Source organism: Oncorhynchus kisutch, linkage group LG16 (genome assembly GCF_002021735.2).
Source record: "Oncorhynchus kisutch isolate 150728-3 linkage group LG16, Okis_V2, whole genome shotgun sequence".
Lineage (NCBI taxonomy): Eukaryota > Metazoa > Chordata > Actinopteri > Salmoniformes > Salmonidae > Oncorhynchus > Oncorhynchus kisutch.
This window is the reverse complement of record NC_034189.2, coordinates 51993554-52017384: the sequence shown is the minus strand read 5'-3', so window position 1 is coordinate 52017384 and position 23831 is coordinate 51993554. Positions and strand designations below refer to the sequence as shown.

Below are 23831 nucleotides of genomic sequence, written 5' to 3'. Positions count from 1 at the left end.
TATAAATAAATTTGATTTGATTTGATTTGTTGATATAAGGTCGAGCTTCGAGACAGGATTGCGTCGAGGCACAGATCTGGGGAAGGGTACCAAAACATTTATGTAGCAATGAAGGTCCCCAAGAACACAGTGGCCTCCATCGTTCTGAAATGGAAGAAGTATGGAACCACAAAGACTTTTTCTAGAGCTGGCCGCCCAGCCAAACTGAGCAATCGGGGGAGAAGGGCCTTGGTCTGGGAGGTGACCCAATGGTAACTCTGAAAGAGCTCCAGAGTTCCTCTGTGGAGATGGGAGAACATTCCAGAAGGACAACCATCTCTGCAGCACGCCACCAATCAGGCCTTTATGGTAGAGTGGACAGACGGAAGTCACTCCACAGTAAAAGGCACATGACAGCCTGCTTGGAGTTTGCCAAAAGCCATATAAAGGACTCAGACCATGAGAAACAAGATTCTCAGGTCTGATGAAACCAAGATTGAACTCTTTGGCCTGAATGCCATGTGTCACGTCTGGAGGAAACCTGGCATCACTCCTACGCTGAAGCATGGTGGTGGCAGCATCATGCTGCGGGGATGTTTTTCAGCGGCAGCGACTGGGAGACAAGTCAGGATTGAGGGAAAGATGAACAGAGCAAAGTACAGAGAGATCCTTGATGAAAACCTGCTCCAGAGCACTCAGGACCTCAAACCGGGACAAAGATTCACCTTCCAACAAGACAACGACCCTAAGCACAATGCAGGAGTGGCTTTGGGAACAAGTCTCTGAATGTCCTTTAGAGGCCCAGCCAGATCCCGGACCTGAACCTGATCTAACATCTCTGGAGAGACCTGAAAATAGCTGTGTTTTCACTTTGTCATTATGGAGTATTGTGTGTAGATTGAGCAGGATTTTTACAAATGTAATCCATTTTAGAATAAGGCTGTAGCTTAATAAAATGTGGATCAAGGGGTCTGAATACAAATGCATTGTACAGTAATAGTACGTACTCTAAGGAGTAGTTGAGGCTGTAGGTGATGTTGTCGTCACTCTCGGAGTTGTTGTCAAGGGGATGCCACCAGCAGGTGAAGACCTCCATGTTGGGCGAGCGGCAGTAGTAGATGTGGGGCCGGGTCGTCACGGCAACAGCACCTGGGGGATAAAACGAGAGGTTAATGACTCTAACCATCTCTATGGATATCTGCATTCACTGTCTTTTTGTTTCTAACAGACTGATATATTTTTCTATGCACTTTTTTAGTGAATTTTTGAATTTTTTTATTTTACCTTTATTTAACCAGGTAGGCTCGTTGAGAACACCTTTATTTAACCAGGTAGGCTAGTTGAGAACACCTTTATTTAACCAGGTAGGCTAGTTGAGAACACCTTTATTTAACCAGGTAGGCTCGTTGAGAACACCTTTATTTAACCAGGTAGGCTAGTTGAGAACACCTTTATTTAACCAGGTAGGCTAGTTGAGAACAAGTTCTCATTTGCAACTGCAACCTGGCCAAGATAAAGCGTAGCAATTCGACACATACAACAACAAAGAGTTACACATGGAATAAACAAAACATACAGTCAATAATACAGTAGAACAAAAGAAAACAAAAAGTCTATATACAGTGAGTGCAAATGAGGTAAGTTCAGGAAATAAATAGGCCATGGTGGCGAAGTAATTACAATGTAGCAATTAAACACTGGAATGGTAGATCGGCAGAAGATGAATGTGCGGGTAGAGATACTGGGGTGCAAAGGAGCAAAATAAATAAATACCAGTATGGGGATGAGGTAGGTCTCAGCCTCCAGTATTTATGCTGCAGTAGTTTATGTGTCGGGGGGCTGGGGTCAGTTTGTTATATCTGGAGTACTTCTCCTGTCCTATTCGGTGTCCTGTGTGAATCTAAGTGTGCGTTCTCTAATTCTCTCCTTCTCTCTTTCTTTCTCTCTCTCGAAGGACCTGAGCCCTAGGACCATGCCCCAGGACTACCTGACATGATGACTCCTTGCTGTCCCCAGTCCACCTGGCCATGCTGCTGTTCCAGTTTCAACTGACCTGAGCCCTAGGACCATGCCCCAGGACTACCTGACATGATGACTCCTTGCTGTCCCCAGTCCACCTGGCCATGCTGCTGCTCCAGTTTCAACTTCCACCTGACTGTGCTGCTGCTCCAGTTTCAACTGTTCTGCCTTATTATTATTCGACCATGCTGGTCATTTATGAACATTTGAACATCTTGGCCATGTTCTGTTATAATCTCCACCCGGCACAGCCAGAAGAGGACTGGCCACCCCACATAGCCTGGTTCCTCTCTAGGTTTCTTCCTAGGTATTGGCCTTTCTAGGGAGTTTTTCCTAGCCACCGTGCTTCTACACCTGCATTGCTTGCTGTTTGGGGTTTTAGGCTGGGTTTCTGTACAGCATTTTGAGATATCAGCTGATGTACGAAGGGCTATATAAATAAATTTGATTTGATTTGATTTAGGTAGATAGATGGGCTGTTTACAGATAGGCTAAGTGCTAAGTACAGGTGCAGTGATCTGTAAACTGCTCTGACAGCTGGTGCTTAAAGCTAGTGAGGGAGATGTGAGTCTCCAGCTTCAGAGATTTTGCAATTTGTTCCAGTCATGGGCAGCAGAGAACTGGAAGGAAAGACGACCAAAGGAGGAATTGGCTTTGGGGGTGACCAGTGAGATATACCTGCTGGAGTGCGTGCTACGAGTGGGTGCTGCTATGGTGACCAGTGAGCTGAGATAAGGCGGGGCTTTACTTAGCAGAGACTTGTAGATAACCTGTAGCCAGTGGGTTTGGCGACGAGTATGAAGCGAGGGCCAACCAACGAGAGCGTACAGGTCGCAATGGTGGGTAGTGTATGGGGCTTTGGTGACAAAACGGATGGCACTGTGATAGACTGCATCCAGTTTGTTGAGTAGAGTGTTGGAGGCTATTTTATAGATGACATCACCGAAGTCGAGGATCGGTAGGATGGTCAGTTTTACGAGGGTATGTTTGGTAGCATGAGTGAAGGATGCTTTGTTGCGATATAGGAAGCCGATTCTAGATTTAATTTGGATTGGAGATGCTTAATGTTGGTCTGGAAGGAGAGTTTACAGTCTAACCAGACACCCAGGTATTTGTAGTTGTCCACGTATTCTAAGTCAGAGCCGTCCACAGTAGTGATGCTGGACGGGCGAGCAGGTGCGGGCAGCGATCGATTAAAAAGCATGCATTTAGTTTTACTTGCGTTTAAGAGCAGTTGGAGGCCACGGAAGGAGAGTTGTATGGCATTGAAGCTCGTCTGGAGGTTAGTTAACACAGTGTCCAAGGAGGGGCCAGAAGTATACAGAATGGTGTCGTCTGCGTAGAGGTAGATCAGAGAATCACCAGCAGCAAGAGTAACATCATTGATGTATACAGAGAAGAGAGTCGGCCCAAGAATTGAACCCTGTGGCACACCCATAGAGACTGTCAGAGGTCCAGACAACAGGCCCTCCGATTTGACACACTGAACTCTATCAGAGAAGTAGTTGGTAAACCAGGCGAGGCTATCATTTGAGAAACCAAGTCTGTCAAGTCTGCCAATAAGAATGTTGTGATTGACAGAGTCGAAAGCCTTGGCCAGGTCGATGAATACGGCTGCACAGTAATGTCTCTTATCGATGGCGGTTATGATGTCGTTCAGAACCTTGAGCGTGGCTGAGGTGCACCAATGACCAGCTCTGAAACCAGATTGCATAGCGGAGAAGGTATGCTGGGATTCGAAATGGTCAGTTATCTGTTTGTTAACTTGGCTTTCGAAGACCTTAGAAAGACAGGGTAGGATAGATATAGGTCTGTAGCAGTTTGGGTCTAGAGTGTCACATGACCGTGGCAGCTTTCCAATCTTTGGGAATCTCAGACGATACAAAAGAGAGGTTGAATAGGCTAGTAATAGGGGTTGCAACAATTTCGGCAGATCATTTTAGAAAGAGAGCGTCCAGATTGTCTAGCCCGGCTGATTTGTAGGGGTCCAGATTTTGCAGCTCTTTCAGAACATCTGGATTTGGGTAAAGGAGAAATGGTGGTGGCTTTGGTGGGGTGCTGTGGAGGGTGCCGGGCAGTTGACCGGGGTAGGGGTAGCCATGTGGAAAGCATGGCCAGCCGTAGAGAAATGCTTATTGAAATTCTCAATTATAGTAGATTTATTGGTGGTGACAGTGTTTCCTAGCCTCAGAGCAGTGGGCAGCTGGGAGGAGGTGCTCTTATTCCCCATCGACTTTACAGTGTCCCAGAACGTTTTTGAGTTAGTACTACAGGATGCAAATTTCTGTTTGAAAAAGCTTGCCTTAGCTTTTCTAACTGCCTGTGTATATTTGTTCCTAACTTCCCTGAAAAGTTGCATATCACTATTCGATGCAAATGCATGCACGCCACAGGATGTTTTTGTGCTGGTCAAGGGCAGACAGGTCTGGTGTGAACCAAGGACTACATCTATTCCTAGTTCAAATTTTTTTGAGAGGGGTATGCTTATTTAAGATGGTGGGGAAGGCACTTTTAAAGAATAGCCAGGCATCATCTACTGACGGGATGAGGTCAATGTCATTCCAGGATATGCCGGCCAGGTCGATTAGAAAGGCCTGCTCGCAGAAGTGTTTCAGGGAGCGTTTGGCAGTGATGAGGGGTGGTCGTTTGGTCGCAGACCCATTACGGATGCAGGCAATGAGGCAGTGATCGCTGAGATCTTGATTGAAAACAGCAGAGGTGTTTTTGGAGGGTGAATTAGTTAGGATGACATCTATGAGGGTGCCCGTGTTTACTGATTTGGGGTTGTACCTGGTAGGTTCATTGATAATTTGTGTGAGATTGAGGGCATCAAGCTTAGTTTGAATACACGGCTCAACAATTTATAAACATGAAGAAATACATGCCAAAATCATTCAGCTATCAAAATAATCCATATTATAAAACATCAGCCTCTTAACATTTCACCGGGCCTCTCAGGTGCCCTGGTTGTCAGGGAAACTCAAATCCGGTTTCATGACATTTGGGTGAACGCTAATAACTGTTAATCCGTTAACCATTATAGAAGCTCACAAAGGGTGAGGTGAGTTTGTCTGGATGGTGATGCGGGAACAACCCCATGTGATACAAACTAGTTTGAACACTAGTGTTATTTTCTTCTTATGTCATTGAACTCGAAACAGAGATCTCATATGTTTGAAAACGAACAGTTGTAAAGCATAGCACACACACTGAAGGGGGGGTCCAGTTGCACCAAAAACAAGTTGAAGCTAATATACAGGTTGGTCTTACGACTCTTGTTGAGAGCAGCAGCTGGTAGGAAACTGAACTGAACCCCAAATAAAACAGCAGGACCTTGTGAGAAGGATTACATCTCCAACAGTGACACTCAGGCTGACTGGAACAAACAGTTACTGTTTAAATCCATTTATTTCCCTGAAGAAGCACATTATGTAACTTACAGTGACGTGGACACTTATGATTTAAACATTGTATAGACAGTACCTTTTGCTTTAATGGTTAACCCATGATATGTTTTATGAGGCTATTACACCATGACAAGTTTTATAAGGCTAATAAACATGACCGTCTTGAATAAGGCTGTTCAATTGACAGTTAATGTTCTATGTATTTCCCATGTCAGGAAATACAGTGTTTCTGAGGCAGTATGGTAGTGACAGACTGACTGTCACACACACACACACACACACACACACACACACACACACACACACACACACACACACACACACACACACACACACACACACACACACACACACACACACACACACACACACACACACACACACACACACACACTCCCTGCTGTGGAGGTGCATCCAGGTAACATCTGTTGAGAGACTTATAATGAGGTGAGGTCACTAGAGAGAACAGGCCTTGACCTACCCATTGTCTAATGACTGACTGAGATTACTGGTCCACTGAGAAGTATTACTACATACTGTACTTCTTAATGGACCAGTAATCTCAGTCAGTCAGCAAATTAAACAAAAGCAAAGAATCTTGCCAAAGGATTTTTTCAGAATCACAAATCCTACTAGGAAAACAGGACCACTCTGGAAACTGGCCTTATAGACTACATGTGACAGGCATATATAACAGTACAGACACTGTGCTGTACTTTAGATAGATATGACATTGGCAGTTTCCTATTCATAGGCGCTTGGCAGTGTTTGAGGCACACGAACAGTGCATTCAGAAACTATTCAGACCACTTCCTTTTCCCACATTTTGTCATGTTATAGCCTAATTCTAAAATAATTAAATACATAAAAAATCTTCACAATACCCCACAACAGAAACCGAAAACAGCTTTTTAGATTTTCTTTCTAATTTATAACAAATTTAAAACTGAAATATCTTACTTACTTATATTCTAAGTATGAATTTGAGGCATATAATGAGTTATTCATGACAACAACGAACAAGATGAAAACAGGGTCTATATACCAAGTCAACATACTGTACATACTGGTATGTCAACCAGTGGGTCAATATACCAAGTCAACATACATACATACTGGTGTGTCAACCAGAGGGTCAATATACTGGTGGGAGGAGCGATAGGAGGACGGTCTCATTGATGACGTGGATGTCAGGTTGGATTAAATGTGGAAGACACATTTCAGTTGAATGCATTCAGTTGTACAACTGACTATGTATCCCTCTTTCCAGTTATTTTCATTGTAATGGCTGCAATGGAATACATGGAACTTTGACTCTATTACAATGAGCCCATCCTCCTATAGCTCCTCCCACCATCCTCCTAGGATGTCAAAATACAGTAGCGCTATATGCCAGTGTTTGTGGGTGGGGTCTCATTGTCTGAGCGAGATTAGCTGTCTGTAGGTGACGTGTGTGTGCATGTGGGTGTGTGTGTACATGTGGGTGTGTGCAATATCTTACTAAACGTATTACTAAACGTATTAGACTATGAATGACCAGCTGAGAGCTCCACTACATATTGGACTATGAACAACCAGCTGAGAGCTCCACTACATATTAGACTATGAACAACCAGCTGAGAGCTTACCTCCTCTATATATTAGACTATGAACGACCAGCTGAGAGCTTACCTCCGCTACATATTAGACTATGAACAACCAGCTGAGAGCTCCACTACATATTAGACTATGAACAACCAGCTGAGAGCTTACCTCCTCTATATATTAGACTATGAACGACCAGCTGAGAGCTTACCTCCGGTACATATTAGACTATGAACAACCAGCTGAGAGCTCCACTACATATTAGACTATGAACAACCAGCTGAGAGCTTACCTCCTCTATATATTAGACTATGAACGACCAGCTGAGAGCTTACCTCCGCTACATATTAGACTATGAACAACCAGCTGAGAGCTCCACTACATATTAGACTATGAACAACCAGCTGAGAGCTTACCTCCGCTACATATTAGACTATGAACAACCAGCTGAGAGCTCCACTACATATTAGACTATGAACAACCAGCTGAGAGCTTACCTCCTCTATATATTAGACTATGAACGACCAGCTGAGAGCTTACCTCCGCTACATATTAGACTATGAACAACCATCTGAGAGCTCCACTACATATTAGACTATGAACAACCAGCTGAGAGCTTACCTCCTCTATATATTAGACTATGAACGACCAGCTGAGAGCTTACCTCCGCTACATATTAGACTATGAACAACCAGTTGAGAGCTGACCTCCGCTACGTATTAGACTATGAACAACCAGCTGAGAGCTGACCTCCTCTACATTTAGACTGTGAACAACCAGCTGAGAGCTTACCTCCTCTACATATTAGACTATGAACAACCAGCTGAGAGCTTACCTACGCTACGTATTAGACTATGAACAACCAGCTGAGAACTGACCTCCGCTACATATTAGACTATGAACGACCAGCTGAGAGCTTACCTCCGCTACGTATTAGACTATGAACAACCAGCTGAGAGCTGACCTCCGCTACATATTAGACTATGAACGACCAGCTGAGAGCTTACCTCCGCTACGTATTAGACTATGAACAACCAGCTGAGAGCTTACCTCTGCTACATATTAGACTATGAACAATCAGCTGAGAGCTTACCTCCTCTACATTTAGACTATGAACAACCAGCTGAGAGCTTACCTCCGCTACATATTAGACTATGAACAACCAGCTGAGAGCTTACCTCCGCTACATATTAGACTATGAACAACCAGCTGAGAGCTTACCTCCGCTATGTATTAGACTATGAACGACTAGCTTACTACAGTAAGCGACTAGCTTACCACTGTATTAGTGCTATGACTGTGGTCATAGAGGGGCTGTGCTGTGAGAGCTTACCTCCACTGCATTAGCACTATTAGGAGCAGTAGTCATAACACTAGTTAGAGATGGTCAGTGCTTAATTGAGTAGGATACAGAATACCTTAGACAAATTAGACGGGTCCAGTCAGAGTAAGGTCCTTGTTCATGTGACCTGTTCACCAGATAAGCATCACTGACTTCAGTAGTAGTGTTGCAACATATACTGTAGGCAACCCATCAACATACTTACTGTAACTACAATATATGAATCAGGCAACCCATCATAATACTTACTGTAACTACACCATATACAGTAGGCAACCCATCATAATACTTACTGTAACTACAATATATACAGCAGGCAACCCATCATAATACTTACTGTAACTACACCATATACAGTAGGCAACCCATCATAATACTTACTGTAACTACAATATATACAGCAGGCAACCCATCATAATACTTACTGTAACTGCAACATATACCGTAGGCAACCCATCATAATACTTACTGTAACTACAATATATACTGTAGGCAACCCATCATAATACTTACTGTAACTACAATATATACAGCAGGCAACCCATCATAATACTTACTGTAACTGCAACATATACCGTAGGCAACCCATCATAATACTTACTGTAACTACAATATATACTGTAGGCAACCCATCATAATACTTACTGTAACTACAATATATACAGTAGGCAACCCATCATAATACTTACTGTAACTACAATATATACAGTAGGCAACCCATCATAATACTTACTGTAACTACACCATATACAGTAGGCAACCCATCATAATACTTACTGTAACTACACCATATACCGTAGGCAACCCATCAACATACTTACTGTAACTACAATATATACAGCAGGCAACCCATCAACATACTTACTGTAACTACAACATATACAGCAGGCAACCCATCATAACACTTACTGTAACTACAACATATACAGTGGGGCAAAAAAGTATTTAGTCAGCCACCAATTGTGCAAGTTCTCCCACTTAAAAAGATGAGAGAGGCCTGTAATTTTCATCATAGGTACACTTCAAATATGACAGACAAAATGAGAAAAAAAATCCAGAAAATCACATTGTAGGATTTTTTATGAATTTATTTGCAAATTATGGTGGAAAATAAGTATTTGGTCAATAACAAAAGTTTATCTCAATACTTTGTTATATACCCTTTGTTGGCAATGACAGAGGTCAAACGTTTTCTGTAAGCCTTCACAAGGTTTTCACACACTGTTGCTGGTATTTTGGCCCATTCCTCCATGCAGATATCCTCTAGACAGTGATGTTTTGGGGCTGTTGCTGGGCAACACGGACTTTCAACTCCCTCCAAAGATTTTCTATGGGGTTTAGATCTGGAGACTGGCTAGGCCACTCCAGGACCTTGAAATGCTTCTTACGAAGCCACTCCTTCGTTGCCCGGGTCATTGTCCTGCAGAATGCTGTTGTTGCCATGCTGGTTAAGTGTGCCACTGACAGTGTCAAAAGCAAAGCACCCCCACACCATCACACCTCCTCCTCCTCCTCTAAAGCCCATTGTTCGTGTTTCTTGGCCAAAGCAAGTCTCTTCTTCTCACTGGTGTCCTTTAGTAGTCGTTTTCTTTGCAGCAATTCGACCATAAAGGCCTGATTCACGCCGTCTCCTCTGAACAGTTGATGTTGTGATGTGTCTGTTACTTGAACTCTGTGAAGTATTTATTTGGGCTGCAAACTGAGGTGCAGTTAACTCTAATTAACTTATCCTCTGCAGCAGAGGTAACTCTGGGTCTTCCTTTCCTGTGGCGGTCCTCATGAGAGACAGTTTCATCAAAGCGGTTTTTGCAACTGCACTTGGGGTGGCAGGTAGCCTAGTGGTTAGAATGTTGGGCCAGTAACCAAAAGGTTGCTAGATCAAATCCCCGAGCTGACAAGGTAAAAATCTGTTGTTTTGCCCCTGAACAAGGCAATTAACCCACTGCTAGGCCGTCATTGTAAATAAGAATTTGTTCTTAACTGACTTGCCTAGGTTTAAAAATGGAAACTTTACAGCTCTTGAAACTTTCCACATTGACTGACCTTCATTTCTCTTTGCTTATTTGAGCTGATTGGCTCCAACGCATTAAGAAGGAAAGAAATTCCACTCCTTCAAGACTGTTGGAAAAGCATTCCTCATGAAGCTGGTTGACAGAATGCCAAGAGTGTGCAAAGCTGTCATCAGCTTTGCTACTTTGAAGAATCTAAAATACATTTATTCGTTTAACACTTTTTTGGTTACTACATGATTCCATGTGTTATTTCATAGTTAGGATGTCTTCACTATTATTCTATTTTCTATGTAGGAAATAGTCAAAATAAAGAACAGCCCTTGAATGAGTAGGTGTGTCCGAACTTTGTACATACATACAAACATACATACATACATATATACATACATACATATATAAAGTAAGTCTTAAGATTGGTTTCTTGACTGCATAATGTTTTATCCAAAGTGCAACAAAAACACTAGCATTTTTAGCACCGGCATATTGAATATCAATTGAATATTCATCTTACTAAATGAAGCACACTGAAAATGTCACTCATTTGTTCCCTTCTGTCCTTGATCAAGCGTATGTTCTGTCAAAAGGGAATGTATTGTACTGTACTGTCCTGTACTAGCCACATTGTCCATGATGAGTCTCCCACTGTGAGTTCTGAAGAGCTGCAGGGTACACAGACCAGACAGTGTAGGACGTAGTAGAATAGACTTCATGTCCTTCTCTCCACCCTATTCTCCCTGAATGAGTTTACATGCAGACACATTATCTGACGATGATAATCTCATGTAAGGGGAAGATGGTGGAAATAGTCTAATACACCGTTACCTTAGCTCAACAACTGCTGCCTTACTTTAACAACTAGCAGGCTAAGCAGATGGCTTAACCAGGAACAAACTGGTACCTCGGCAGCTCAGCTAAGTATATGATTATTCAGTCGCTTCCATAAACCGATATCAAGGTTTAACCAGACCAGCTGTCTTCCTCCTCTGTAGAGGCAGCGTTGCTATGTCTGTGGAGGCCGGCAGGCAGGTAGGCCTGATATATAATTCACAACTCATGTTCTGTTTTATTCACTGAACAAGCAGCGAAGAGCAGGGTATCACACAAATGACAAGCTAACGACCAGGTTCCACTATGAGAGGATTGCTGCCTGCCCCATATCTGTTACTCAGACTGGAGGGGGAACGAGACAACAGAATCAGGAGCACTGCCTACTTTTGTTTCAGTTAAATGTTTTCCACAGGAAGGATGAAAATGCCTGGGTACCACCTGGACTGAAGAACACTGTTGTAAAGTATTCCACACTACAAAAGAACAAACAACATCGGAAGTCCCTGGACCGTTTCTAAAGAGAGCCACCAGCAAGGCATTTGGTCTTAAGCATGGCAGTGGCTGATTCAATGGGGCACACTGGGCTCTCTGTGTCCACTTCTGAGAATTTAGACATTTTTCTCTTGAACTGAACGCTGCTCAACAAACAACAAATGGGTGCCATACAGACTGAACCCATGGAACGACAGGAATTATCTCCTTTGCCCAAACAAAGTGGAACGGGAGGCACCAGAAATAGAATCCAATGTCAATTGGACCGCAATGTTGCGACTACTGCACAGAGAGACACAGATACACAGAGACACCCACAGAGATACACAGAGACACCCACAGAGATACACAGAGATACACAACGACACCCACAGAGACACCCACAGAGATACACAGAGAGACGGAAAGAGATACACAGAGGCACCCACAGAGATACACAGAGACACCCACAGAGATACACAGAGATACACAAAGACACCCACAGAGATACACAGAGACACCCACAGAGATACACAGAGATACACAACAACGCCCACAGAGACACCCACAGAGATACACAGAGAGACGGAAAGGGATACACAGAGGCACCCACAGAGATACACAGAGACACCCACAGAGATACACAGAGATACACAAAGACACCCACAGAGATACACAGACACACAAAGAGATACACAGAGACAACCACAGAGATACACAGAGACACCCACAGAGATAGACAGAGATACACAGAGACACCCACAGAGATACACAGAGATTCACAGAGACACTCACAGAGAAACAGAGTTACACAGAGATACACAAAGACACCCACAGAGATACACAGACACCGACAGAGATACACAGAGACACCCACAGAGATACACAGAGACACCCACAGAGAAACACAGAGATACATAGAGACACTGACAGAGATACACTGAGACACCCACAGAGACACACAGAGACACCCAAAGAGATACACAGAGATTCACAGTGACACCCACAGAGATACAAACAGACACCCAAAGAGATACATAGAGACACCCAAAGAGATACACAGACACACAAAGAGATACACAGAGACAACCACAGAGATACACAGAGACACCCACAGAGATAGACAGAGATACACAGAGACACCCACAGAGATACACAGAGATTCACAGAGACACTCACAGAGAAACAGAGTTACACAGAGATACACAAAGACACCCACAGAGATACACAGACACCGACAGAGATACACAGAGACACCCACAGAGATACACAGAGACACCCACAGAGAAACACAGAGATACATAGAGACACTGACAGAGATACACTGAGACACCCACAGAGACACACAGAGACACCCAAAGAGATACACAGAGATTCACAGTGACACCCACAGAGATACAAACAGACACCCAAAGAGATACATAGAGACACCCAAAGAGATACACAGAGATACACAGAGATACACAGAGGCACCCACAGAGATACACAGAGACACCCAAAGAGATACACAGCGATACTCAGAGACACCCAAAGAGATACACAGAGACACCCAAAGAGATACACAGAGACACCCAAAGAGATACACAGAGACACCCAAAGAGATACACAGAGACACCCACAGAGATACAGAGATTCACAGACACCCACAGAGACATCCACAGAGATACACAGAGACTCCCACAGACACCCACAGAGATACACAGACACCCACAGAGATACACAGAGATTCACAGAGATACACAGAGACACCCACAGAGATACACAGAGATACACAGAGATTCACAGAGATACACAGAGACACCCACAGAGATACACAGAGACACCCACAGAGATACACAGAGGCACCCAGAGATACACAGAGGCACCCACAGAGACAGTCTATCTAGTGGACTTTGAGGTCAGGGTGTAGTGGGCTGTGTGACTCACCGTCTCTGTGGTCATTGTCTGGCTGTAGAAGGTTCTGGGTCAGAGCACTGCATGCTACCCCGGGCAGGACAAGGACCAGCAGCCACAGCATCACACAGCTGTTCTCCAACGATCTGCCAACACGCACGCACGCACACACACACACACACACACAGGCTACAGTTACACATCTGACTGTGGGCCTACTGTGAACATCTGGCTTCACACCCTGATTCAAATCCCCTTGGGGACAGATGGACCTGTGTGTGTGTGGGTGTGTGTGTTCCTGTGCCTGTGTATAATTCCCTGGGTCAAGTCTGACAAGCCCAAGCCAGTGCCTCTCATCTCAAGACTATTCATGATGGCAGATTGGGTGTTAAATAGAGCTAGAGAGTAGTAGCTTATTCTACTAATCAAGACTAGTGTACATTTATTCAGTTATAGAAGCCCCTTGGAAAAGACCACAGAGCTCACTCAGTCATGTAGGACCGGCCAGCCACAAAGCCATCATTGTCCAATGTTAGCGCCGAGGGACTAATTATTTAATATGGCTGTCTGGTTATCAGTGGTAAGTGAAGATAAACACGGTAAATAAAAGCAAAGTAAATGTATTTGTAATATTACTCAAAGGTGCTCATTCTAATTTCCTAAACTTTCACTTTAAGGACAGTTTTTGTGATTCTGAGGTGATTTCAGTGTTCCTAGTTTACTGTTTCAGTTGGTGGTGGACTGTTGGGGGTTGTTTGAGGCTGTTTGGAGGGTCATCTGGTGACACAGCAGTCAGAACATGGTGACACGTGTTCCGACAAAGCCAGTAAAGTGTGAGCATTTGATCCCTAGATATCAACCCTTTTAGAACTATACTCAAAAGACAAATACTGCACCAAAAAAGCTTAACAGCTTAAAACGGACATCAAGAAAGATAAGAGATTTGCTCCAATCAACTCCCACCGGTCCCTATGTCATCAGTCATTGGGGATAATCAGATTTTTGATCTGTGGCTGAAGCAAGTCACCTGCCTCTCCTCCTCTAACCCCAGCCCCTGCCCCCGGCCTCTATCCCCAGCCCCTGCCCCCGACTCTAACCCCAGCCCCTGCCCCCGGCCTCTATCCCCACCCCTGTCCCCGGCCTCTATCCCCAGCCCCTGCCCCCGGCCTCCTTCCCAAGCAGCCCCTTCCTTTTCCCCCTCCTTCCCAAGCTGCCCCTTCCTTCTCCCCCTCCTTCCCAAGCAGCCCCTTCCTTTTCCCCCTCCTTCCCAAGCTGCCCCTTCCTTCTCCCCCTCCTTCCCAAGCTGCCCCTTCCTTTTCCCCCTCTTTCCCAAGCTGCCCCTTCCTTTCCCCCTCCTTCCCAAGCTGCCCCTTCCTTTTCCCCCTCTTTCCCAAGCTGCCCCTTCCTTTTCCCCCTCCTTCCCAAGCTGCCCCTTCCCTTTCCCCCTCCTTCCCAAGCTGCCCCTTCCTTTCCCCCTCCTTCCAAAGCTGCCCCTTCCTTCTCCCCCTCCTTCCCAAGCTGCCCCTTCCTTCTCCCCCTCCTTCCCAAGCTGCCCCTTCCTTTCCCCCTCCTTCCCAAGCTGCCCCTTCCTTTTCCCCCTCCTTCGCAAGCTGCCCCTTCCTTTTCCCCCTCCTTCCCAAGCTTCCCCTTCCTTTCCCCCTCCTTCCCAAGCTGCCCCTTCCTTTCCCCCTCCTTCCCAAGCTGCCCCTTCCTTTCCCCCTCCTTCCCAAGCTGCCCCTTCCTTTTCCCCCTCTTTCCTAAGCTGCCCCTTTCTTTTCCCCCCTCCTTCCCAAGCTGCCCCTTCCTTTTCCCCCTCTTTCCTAAGCTGCCCCTTCCTTTCCCCCTCCTTCCCAAGCTGCCCCTTCCTTTTCCCCCTCCTTCCCAAGCTGCCCCTTCCTTTCCCCCTCCTTCCCAAGCTGCCCCTTCCTTTCCCCCTCCTTCCCAAGCTGCCTCTTCCTTTCCCCCTCCTTCCCAAGCTGCCCCTTCCTTTCCCCCTCCTTCCCAAGCTGCCTCTTCCTTTACCCCTCCTTCCCAAGCTTCCCCTTCCTTTCCCCCTCCTTCCCAAGCTGCCTCTTCCTTTCCCCCTCCTTCCCAAGCTGCCCCTTCCTTTTCCCCCTCCTTCCCAAGCTGCCCCTTCCTTTCCCCCTCCTTCCCAAGCTGCCCCTTCCTTTCCCCCTCCTTCCCAAGCTGCCCCTTCCTTTCCCCCTCCTTCCCAAGCTTCCCCTTCCTTTCCCCCTCCTTCCCAAGCAGCCCCTTCCTTCTCCCCCTCCTTCCCAAGCAGCCCCTTCCTTCTCCCCCTCCTTCCCAAGCTGCCCCTTCCTTTCCCCCTCCTTCCCAAGCTTCCCCTTCCTTTTCCCCCTCCTTCCCAAGCTGCCCCTTCCTTCTCCCCCTCCTTCCCAAGCAGCCCCTTCCTTCTCCCCCTCCTTCCCAAGCTGCCCCTTCCTTTTCCCCTCCTTCCCAAGCTGCCCCTTCCTTATCCCCTCCTTCCCAAGCTGCCCCTTCCTTCTCCCCCTCCTTCCCAAGCTGCCCCTTCCTTTTCCCCCTCTTTCCCAAGCTGCCCCTTCCTTTTCCCCCTCCTTCCCAAGCTGCCCCTTCCTTTTCCCTCTCTTTCCCAAGCTGCCCCTTCCTATTCCCCCTCCTTCCCAAGCTGCCCCTTCCTTTTCCCCCTCTTTCCCAAGCTGCCCCTTCCTTTTCCCCCTCCTTCCCAAGCTGCCCCTTCCTTCTCCCCCTCCTTCCCAAGCTGCCCCTTCCTTTTCCCCCTCCTTCCCAAGCTGCCCCTTCCTTTCCCCCTCCTTCCCAAGCTGCCCCTTCCTTTTCCCCCTCTTTCCCAAGCTGCCCCTTCCTTTTCCCCCCTCCTTCCCAAGCTGCCCCTTCCTTTTCCCCCTCCTTCCCAAGCTTCCCCTTCCTTCTCCCCCTCCTTCCCAAGCTGCCCCTTCCTTTTCCCCCTCCTTCCCAAGCTGCCCCTTCCTTTCTCCCTCCTTCCCAAGCTGCCTCTTCCTTTCCCCCTCCTTCCCAAGCTGCCCCTTCCTTCTCCCCCTCCTTCCCAAGCTGCCCCTTCCTTTTCCCCCTCCTTCCCAAGCTGCCCCTACCTTTCCCCCTCCTTCCCAAGCTGCCTCTTCCTTTCCCCCTCCTTCCCAAGCTGCCCCTTCCTTCTCCCCCTCCTTCCCAAGCTGCCCCTTCCTTTTCCCCCTCCTTCCCAAGCTGCCCCTTCCTTTCCCCCTCCTTCCCAAGCTGCCTCTTCCTTTCCCCCTCCTTCCCAAGCTGCCCCTTCCTTTCCCCCTCCTTCCCAAGCTGCCTCTTCCTTTACCCCTCCTTCCCAAGCTGCCCCTTCCTTTTCCCCCTCCTTCCCAAGCTGCCTCTTCCTTTCCCCCTCCTTCCCAAGCTGCCCCTTCCTTTTCCCCCTCCTTCCCAAGCTGCCCCTTCCTTTCCCCCTCCTTCCCAAGCTGCCCCTTCCTTTCCCCCTCCTTCCCAAGCTGCCCCTTCCTTTCCCCCTCCTTCCCAAGCTTCCCCTTCCTTTCCCCCTCCTTCCCAAGCAGCCCCTTCCTTCTCCCCCTCCTTCCCAAGCAGCCCCTTCCTTCTCCCCCTCCTTCCCAAGCTGCCCCTTCCTTTCCCCCTCCTTCCCAAGCTTCCCCTTCCTTTTCCCCCTCCTTCCCAAGCTGCCCCTTCCTTCTCCCCCTCCTTCCCAAGCAGCCCCTTCCTTCTCCCCCTCCTTCCCAAGCTGCCCCTTCCTTTCCCCCTCCTTCCCAAGCTGCCTCTTCCTTTTTCCCCTCCTTCCCAAGCTGCCTCTTCCTTTTCCCCCTCCTTCCCAAGCTGCAGCCTCACAGCTTGGGCTGCCCTCGGGAGCTGGAGGATAAGAAAGGATCGGCTGTCTCTCATTCTCTCAATTCATTCAAAGGGCTTTACTGGCCTGGGAAACATATGTTTACATAATAGATAATAAACAAAAGTGAAATAAACAATAAAAAAAAGAACGGTAAACATTACACTCACAAAGGTTCCAAAAGAATAAAGACATTTCATATGTCATATTATGTCTATATACAGTGTTGTAACGATGTGCAAATAGTTAAAGTACAAAAGGGAAAATAAATAAACATAAACATGGTGCTGTATTTACAATGGTGTTTGTTCTTCACTGGTTGCTGTCACGCCCGGATCTGTTCACCTGTTCTTGTGATTGTCTCCACCCCCTCCAGGTGTGGCTTGTTTTCCCCAGTCTATTTATCCCTGTGTTTCCTGTCTCTCTGTGCCAGTTCGTCTTGTATGTTTCCAAGTCACCAGCATTTTTCCCTTCTCCTGCTTTTTGCAATTCTCCTTTTTCTAGTCCTCCCAGTTTTGACCCTTGCCTGTTTCTGGACTTTGTACCCGCCTGCCTGACCATTCTGCCTGCCTTGACCACAAGCCTGTCTGCCTTGACCACGAGCCTGTCTGCCTTGACCACGAGCCTGTCTGCTACTCTGTACCTCCTGGACTCTGTACCTCCTGGACTCTGATCTGGTTTTGACCTTTTGCCTGTCCACGACCATTCTCTTGCCTACCCCTTTGGATTAATAAACATTTTAAGACTCCAACCATCTGCCTCCTGTGTCTTTATTTGGGTCTCGCCTTGTGCCTTGATAGTTGCCCTTTTCTTGTGGCAAGAGGTCACACATCTTGCTGCTGTGATGGCACACTGTGGTATTTCACCCAATAGATATGGGAGTTTATCAAAATTGTAATTGTTTTCAAATTCTTTGTGGGTCTGTGTAATCTGAGGGAAATATGGTCTCTCTATCTGGTCACCCTGTAACACCTTATGAGTGACAGCGACCTACAGCTAGTGTTCAGCCAACCACAGGGATGCACGATAACCCGCTACCCTGAAAGGGGAATCCTTTTCAAGTGAACCTGTTCATGCCCTCCTCTCTGCCGTGTGCTATGGGCTCTCCATGTCTTTTTGGTCAACTGATCAACTGACCACCTGACTCAACAGACCAATTAGTAAAGACAACAGTTACACTGTAAAAAAAATCCTGTGTCTGAATATTACTGTGCGTTATGACTGATTTATAAATATGTCTACTCATTGGCCACAAAGCCAATGGTTGGTTGAGTTGAACCTTGGAACAGTTGGATGTCATTCAAAAAGCATATCTCTACCAGACACCAGTGTACTGTATTGCTACTGTATATATGAGTAACTCCACTTGACTGTGGTCCGGAGGGAGGCGCTCACATGAGGTTTGCATGGTTAAGTAGGTTAAAATGATGTATGGACTTAATGTCTGAGACGGCAGAACAGCATCCCAGACAACTGTCACAGGAACAGAACTAGCTCCTTGACCCTGTGCTATACACTGAGGGTACAAAACATTAGGAACACCTTCCTAATATTGAGTTGCACCCCCTTTTGCGCTCAAAACAGCCTCAATTTGTCAGAGCCTGGACTCTACAAGGTCTCGTATGCGTTCCACAGGGATGCTTTTGACTCTAATCCTTCCCACTGTTGTGTCAGATTGGCTGGATGTCCTTTGTGTGGTGGACCATTCTTGATACAAACGGGAAACTGTTCAGTGTTAAAAACCCAGCAGCGTGGCAGTTCTTGACACACTCAAACCGGTGCGCCTGGCACCTACTACCATACCCCATTCAAAAGACACATATGTTTTGTCTTGTCCATTCCCCTCTGAATGGCACATGCACAATCCATGTCTCAATTGTCTTAAGGCTTAAAAATCCTCCCCTTCATCGACACTGATTGAAGTGGATTTAAAAAGTGACATCAATAAGGGATCATAGATTTCACCTGGATTCACCTGGTCAGTCTGTCATGGTGTTCCATGAGACATGTGTGAAACGTGTGAAACAGGACAAATAAAAGCACTCACCTATTTATTTTGTATAATTGTTTATTCTAATTCTTTGCGGTAGGGAAGTTCCACAATTTCCTAGAGAGACTAGGTGAACTTTTCTGAGATTGGGTAACCTTTCCAATAGTTGCTTAGGCTACTGCAACTGTTTCAGTCTCCAGCCATCGATCATCATCATCATATCTGCTAGCCTGCTTTCATGTCTGCCAGAGATTTCCACAGCAAGAAACATGAGCATTCTTCAACTGAATGGTCACGCCTGATGTCCTCAATTGCCCATCGTGCCCACTCCAATACCCTATAATTCTGTATTTCTTTCTGACTGTAATGTGTATACAGGTAGGCCAGAAAAGCTACATCACTGATTGGAAGATGAGTGGCAACCCTGATTAGAAGCACCTGCTACTCATCAGTTGCTCACTTGTGTTCCCTGCAAATGTGGTTCTCAACTCAAATAAAATTGTACCTACACACTGAAGAAGGCTGCAGAGCCAAAACATCTGTGTACGCTATCCCAGATGCAGTGAAAATAATAACGAAAAGAAAAGGAAAATGAAGTAAGAGTTATGAGAGATCTTTTTGCGTGCAGACACATTATACCTTTTGTTTGTCATTCTTCAACTTATGAAATTAGTTTTATTTGATCCCCTCAAAATCAGTCTGATGTTGGCTAGCGGTCCTTACCGCCGGTCCTTACCGCTAGCAGTCCAACTGATGTTGGCTAGCGGTCCTTACCGCCGGTCCTTACCGCTAGCAGTCCAACTGATGTTGGCTAGCGGTCCTTACCGCCGGTCCTTACCGCTAGCAGTCCAACTGATGTTGGCTAGCAGTCCTTACCGCTAGCAGTCCAACTGATGTTGGCTAGCAGTCCTTACCGCCGGTCCTTACCGCCAGTCCTTACCGCTAGCAGTCCAAATGATGTTGGTTAGCAGTCCTTACCGCCGGTCCTTACCGCTAGTAGTCCAACTGATGTTGGCTAGCGGTCCTTACCGACGGTCCTTACCGCTAGCAGTCCAACTGATGTTGGCTAGCGGTCCTTACCGCCGGTCCTTACCGCTAGCAGTCCAACTGATGTTGGCTAGCGGTCCTTACCGACGGTCCTTACCGCTAGCAGTCCAACTGATGTTGGCTAGCGGTCCTTACCGCCGGTCCTTACCGCTAGCAGTCCAACCGGTGTTGGCTAGCGGTCCTTACCGCCGGTCCTTACCGCTAGCAGTCCAACTGATGTTGGCTAGAGGTCCTTACCGCCGGTCCTTACCGCTAGCAGTCCAACTGATGTTTGCTAGCGGTCCTTACCGCTAGCAGTCCAACTGGTGTTGGCTAGCGGTCCTTACCGCCGGTCCTTACCGCTAGCAGTCTAACTGATGTTGGCTAGCGGTCCTTACCGCCGGTCCTTACCACTAGCAGTCCAACTGATGTTGGCTGTTTGACGTTTAACCGTGACATTTTGGAATGTTCAACTGAAATTGTAACTAAGTAACATGTTTGCTGCAAATAGAACACTTCAGGGAACACTGGAACTCTGCCAACATTCCATTAGAGCTCTTTGTCCTCAGACAAATCTCTGATGACATTTTGACCTACTAAAACTCTTTCAATGGCCCTCGCCTGAAGACTCCTCAAAATAGCCTCCTACTCAGAAACCTTTAATCTCTTTTTAGAACCCAGGTAGACAGTCTAGTGATGCAGTACTGTGACCCAAATACGGATCCTAAGACATAGGGTCATGGCCCAGTGTCCAAGCCAATACACTACATATGTGCAACTGACATTTACATTTTGCTGTGCCATCACATAGGATGCTTAGTACACAGTGTATGTTGGAGTCAATTCCATCTTAACTTCTCATCCCCAGATAACTCTACAAACGGCAGTTGAGGACAGTAATGAAAGACGCCTCATAGAGAATGATTGGCCATTGCCACTGCACTTTAAAACTCACTGGTAAACAGACTTAGCCTTATTCATCATGTCATTCAGCCTCTCTGAATAAGATAGAAGGAGTTGATATTGCCCACAGAGTATTATTTGCCTCTCTTTCACCAGAAGAGTTACTGGACTGTAAAGCTGCTCCACTTTGATGGAACATCTTGGTTTTTTTCATGTCCAGCAGCAAAAAAAAAAGAAGAGAAGTGGTCACCTTGGTACCAAGAGAAGGCTCTCCATGGTTACAAATGTAACTCTCTCTTGTGCAGCAACAACAGGGAGCCAACGTGTTCTCTTTTAGAGGTTTTGGCACATGGCTTATCTGATCTGGACAAAAGGCGATTGCTGGGTCACACAATTACACCTGGAGATTAAATCAATTTAACAGATGATTTTCCATGGACTTGGAAACAACTAATCCATTGTTCTACTTTCTCTCACTTACATAACAAACCAACATATTTTTTCTGAGATTAGTGAGGACTTTCAGATCCAGGGAATATAATAATAAAGCTGTAGGCTAGCTGGAAATATGGGATATAGGGACAATATGGGATATAGGGACAATATGGGATATAGGGACAATATGGGATATAGGACAATATGGGATATAGGGACAATATGGGATATAGAACAATATGGGATATAGGACAATATGGGATATAGGGACAATATGGGATATAGGACAATATGGGATATAGGGACAATATGGGATATAGGGACAATATGGGATATAGGACAATATGGGATATAGGGACAATATGGGATATAGGGACAATATGGGATATAGGGACAATATGGGATATAGGGACAGTATGGGATATAGGGACAATATGGGATATAGGACAATATGGGATATAGGGACAATATGGGATATAGGGACAATATGGGATATAGGACAATATGGGATATAGGACAATATGGGATATAGGGACAATATGGGATATAGAACAATATGGGATATAGGACAATATGGGATATAGGACAATATGGGATATAGGGACAATATGGGATATAGGACAATATGGGATATAGGGACAATATGGGATATAGGACAATATGGGATATAGGGACAATATGGGATATAGGACAATATGGGATATAGGGACAATATGGGATATAGGGACAATATGGGATATAGGGACAATATGGGATATAGGGACAATATGGGATATAGGGACAATATGGGATATAGGGACAATGTGGGATATAGGGACAATATGGGATATAGGGACAATGTGGGATATAGGGACAATATAGGATATAGGGACAATATGGGATATAGGACAATATGGGATATAGGGACAATATGGGATATAGGGACAATATGGGATATAGGGACAATATGGGATATAGAGACAATATGGAATATAGGGACAATATGGGATATAGGACAATATTCTAAAATCACAGACCTGTCATTACTTTAATGATGGTCCTTGAGGTTGGAGAAATCACAGACCTGTCATTACTATAATGCATCTGACACGGAAAGCTGCTCAACGTCTTGCACTCGTTTAACCTCTAATCCAAAATAAAGATGCACACACAAACACAGACACAGTCTCTCGTGACAGGCTCGTCTCTCGTGACAGGTCTCGTCTCTCATGACAGGCTGTTAGCATAGCTGGCCAGTGTTTACGTGAGATTTGGCTCACACGCTACAAAATGATAGTCTGCAAATGTCTACTGTTTTGAATGTGTATTTTGCTGCAAGGACTTTTTTGGTGAAAAGTATCAACTATATACAGCAATATACGGTGCATTCGGAAAGTATTCAACCATTTCTGAAGCACTCCACCAATCAGACCTTTATGGTAGAGTGGCTAGACAGAAGCCACTCCTCAGTAAAAGGCACATGACAGCCCGCTAGGAGTTTGCCAAAAGGCACCTAAGGGACTCTCAGACCCTGAGAAACAAGATTCTCTGGTCTGATAAAACCAAGATTGAACTCTGTGGCCTGAATGCAAAGCGTCCAATGCTCCTTTAACCTAGTTTGTATCTTCTCTCTGCTGACCCCTACGGGCTGTCTGCGCCTCTTTCCTCTTAAATTGCTCCCCAGGTACCAGGGCTGCCGAGTTTGAGGGGTGGACAGTCAGTTGGGGGACACAGGGCCACTACTAGGAGCCGGGACTGGTATCCTTTTTTTTTGTTTTTGGGGAAATTTGAATTGTTTTGAATATGTTGGAGGATGTTGGGTTGAGGGTGGGACCCTCATTTTAAGGAGGGGGGTGTCACGGCTCCACCTCTGCATTGCAGGGGTGGTTCCTCCTGCAGGCAGAGGAGGGTCGTTAGTGATTGGAGTCACCTGGGATCAGAGTATTTAAACTGTCACTAATCACCTCTCTCTCTCTCCGCTCCTCCAGGTATGAACCTGTTTTGTTTGTTCTTTTGTAGTTTTGCATAGTTTTCACTCAGTCATTCACACACACAGATTCACACATCCATGCACTTTACATACACCTTACATTATGATACTTCCACACCTCATTCCCTTTTCTTAGTTTAAAGTTAATAGTTT

The 23831-nt window shown here is 45.9% G+C and overlaps 1 protein-coding gene across 1 annotated transcript in view; it reads right to left on the bottom strand.

Annotated features, from left to right (window-relative positions):
- LOC109886330 (uncharacterized) overlaps positions 1-23831 on the bottom strand; it is a 76328-nt gene that overhangs the window by 39632 nt on the left and 12865 nt on the right. The window contains exons 2-3 of the mRNA XM_031792918.1: positions 13569-13681; positions 987-1128 (exon numbers count right to left, since the gene is read on the bottom strand). Coding sequence (XP_031648778.1) covers positions 987-1128; positions 13569-13681 — 255 coding nt within the window. The remainder of the gene's footprint in view (positions 1-986; positions 1129-13568; positions 13682-23831) is intronic.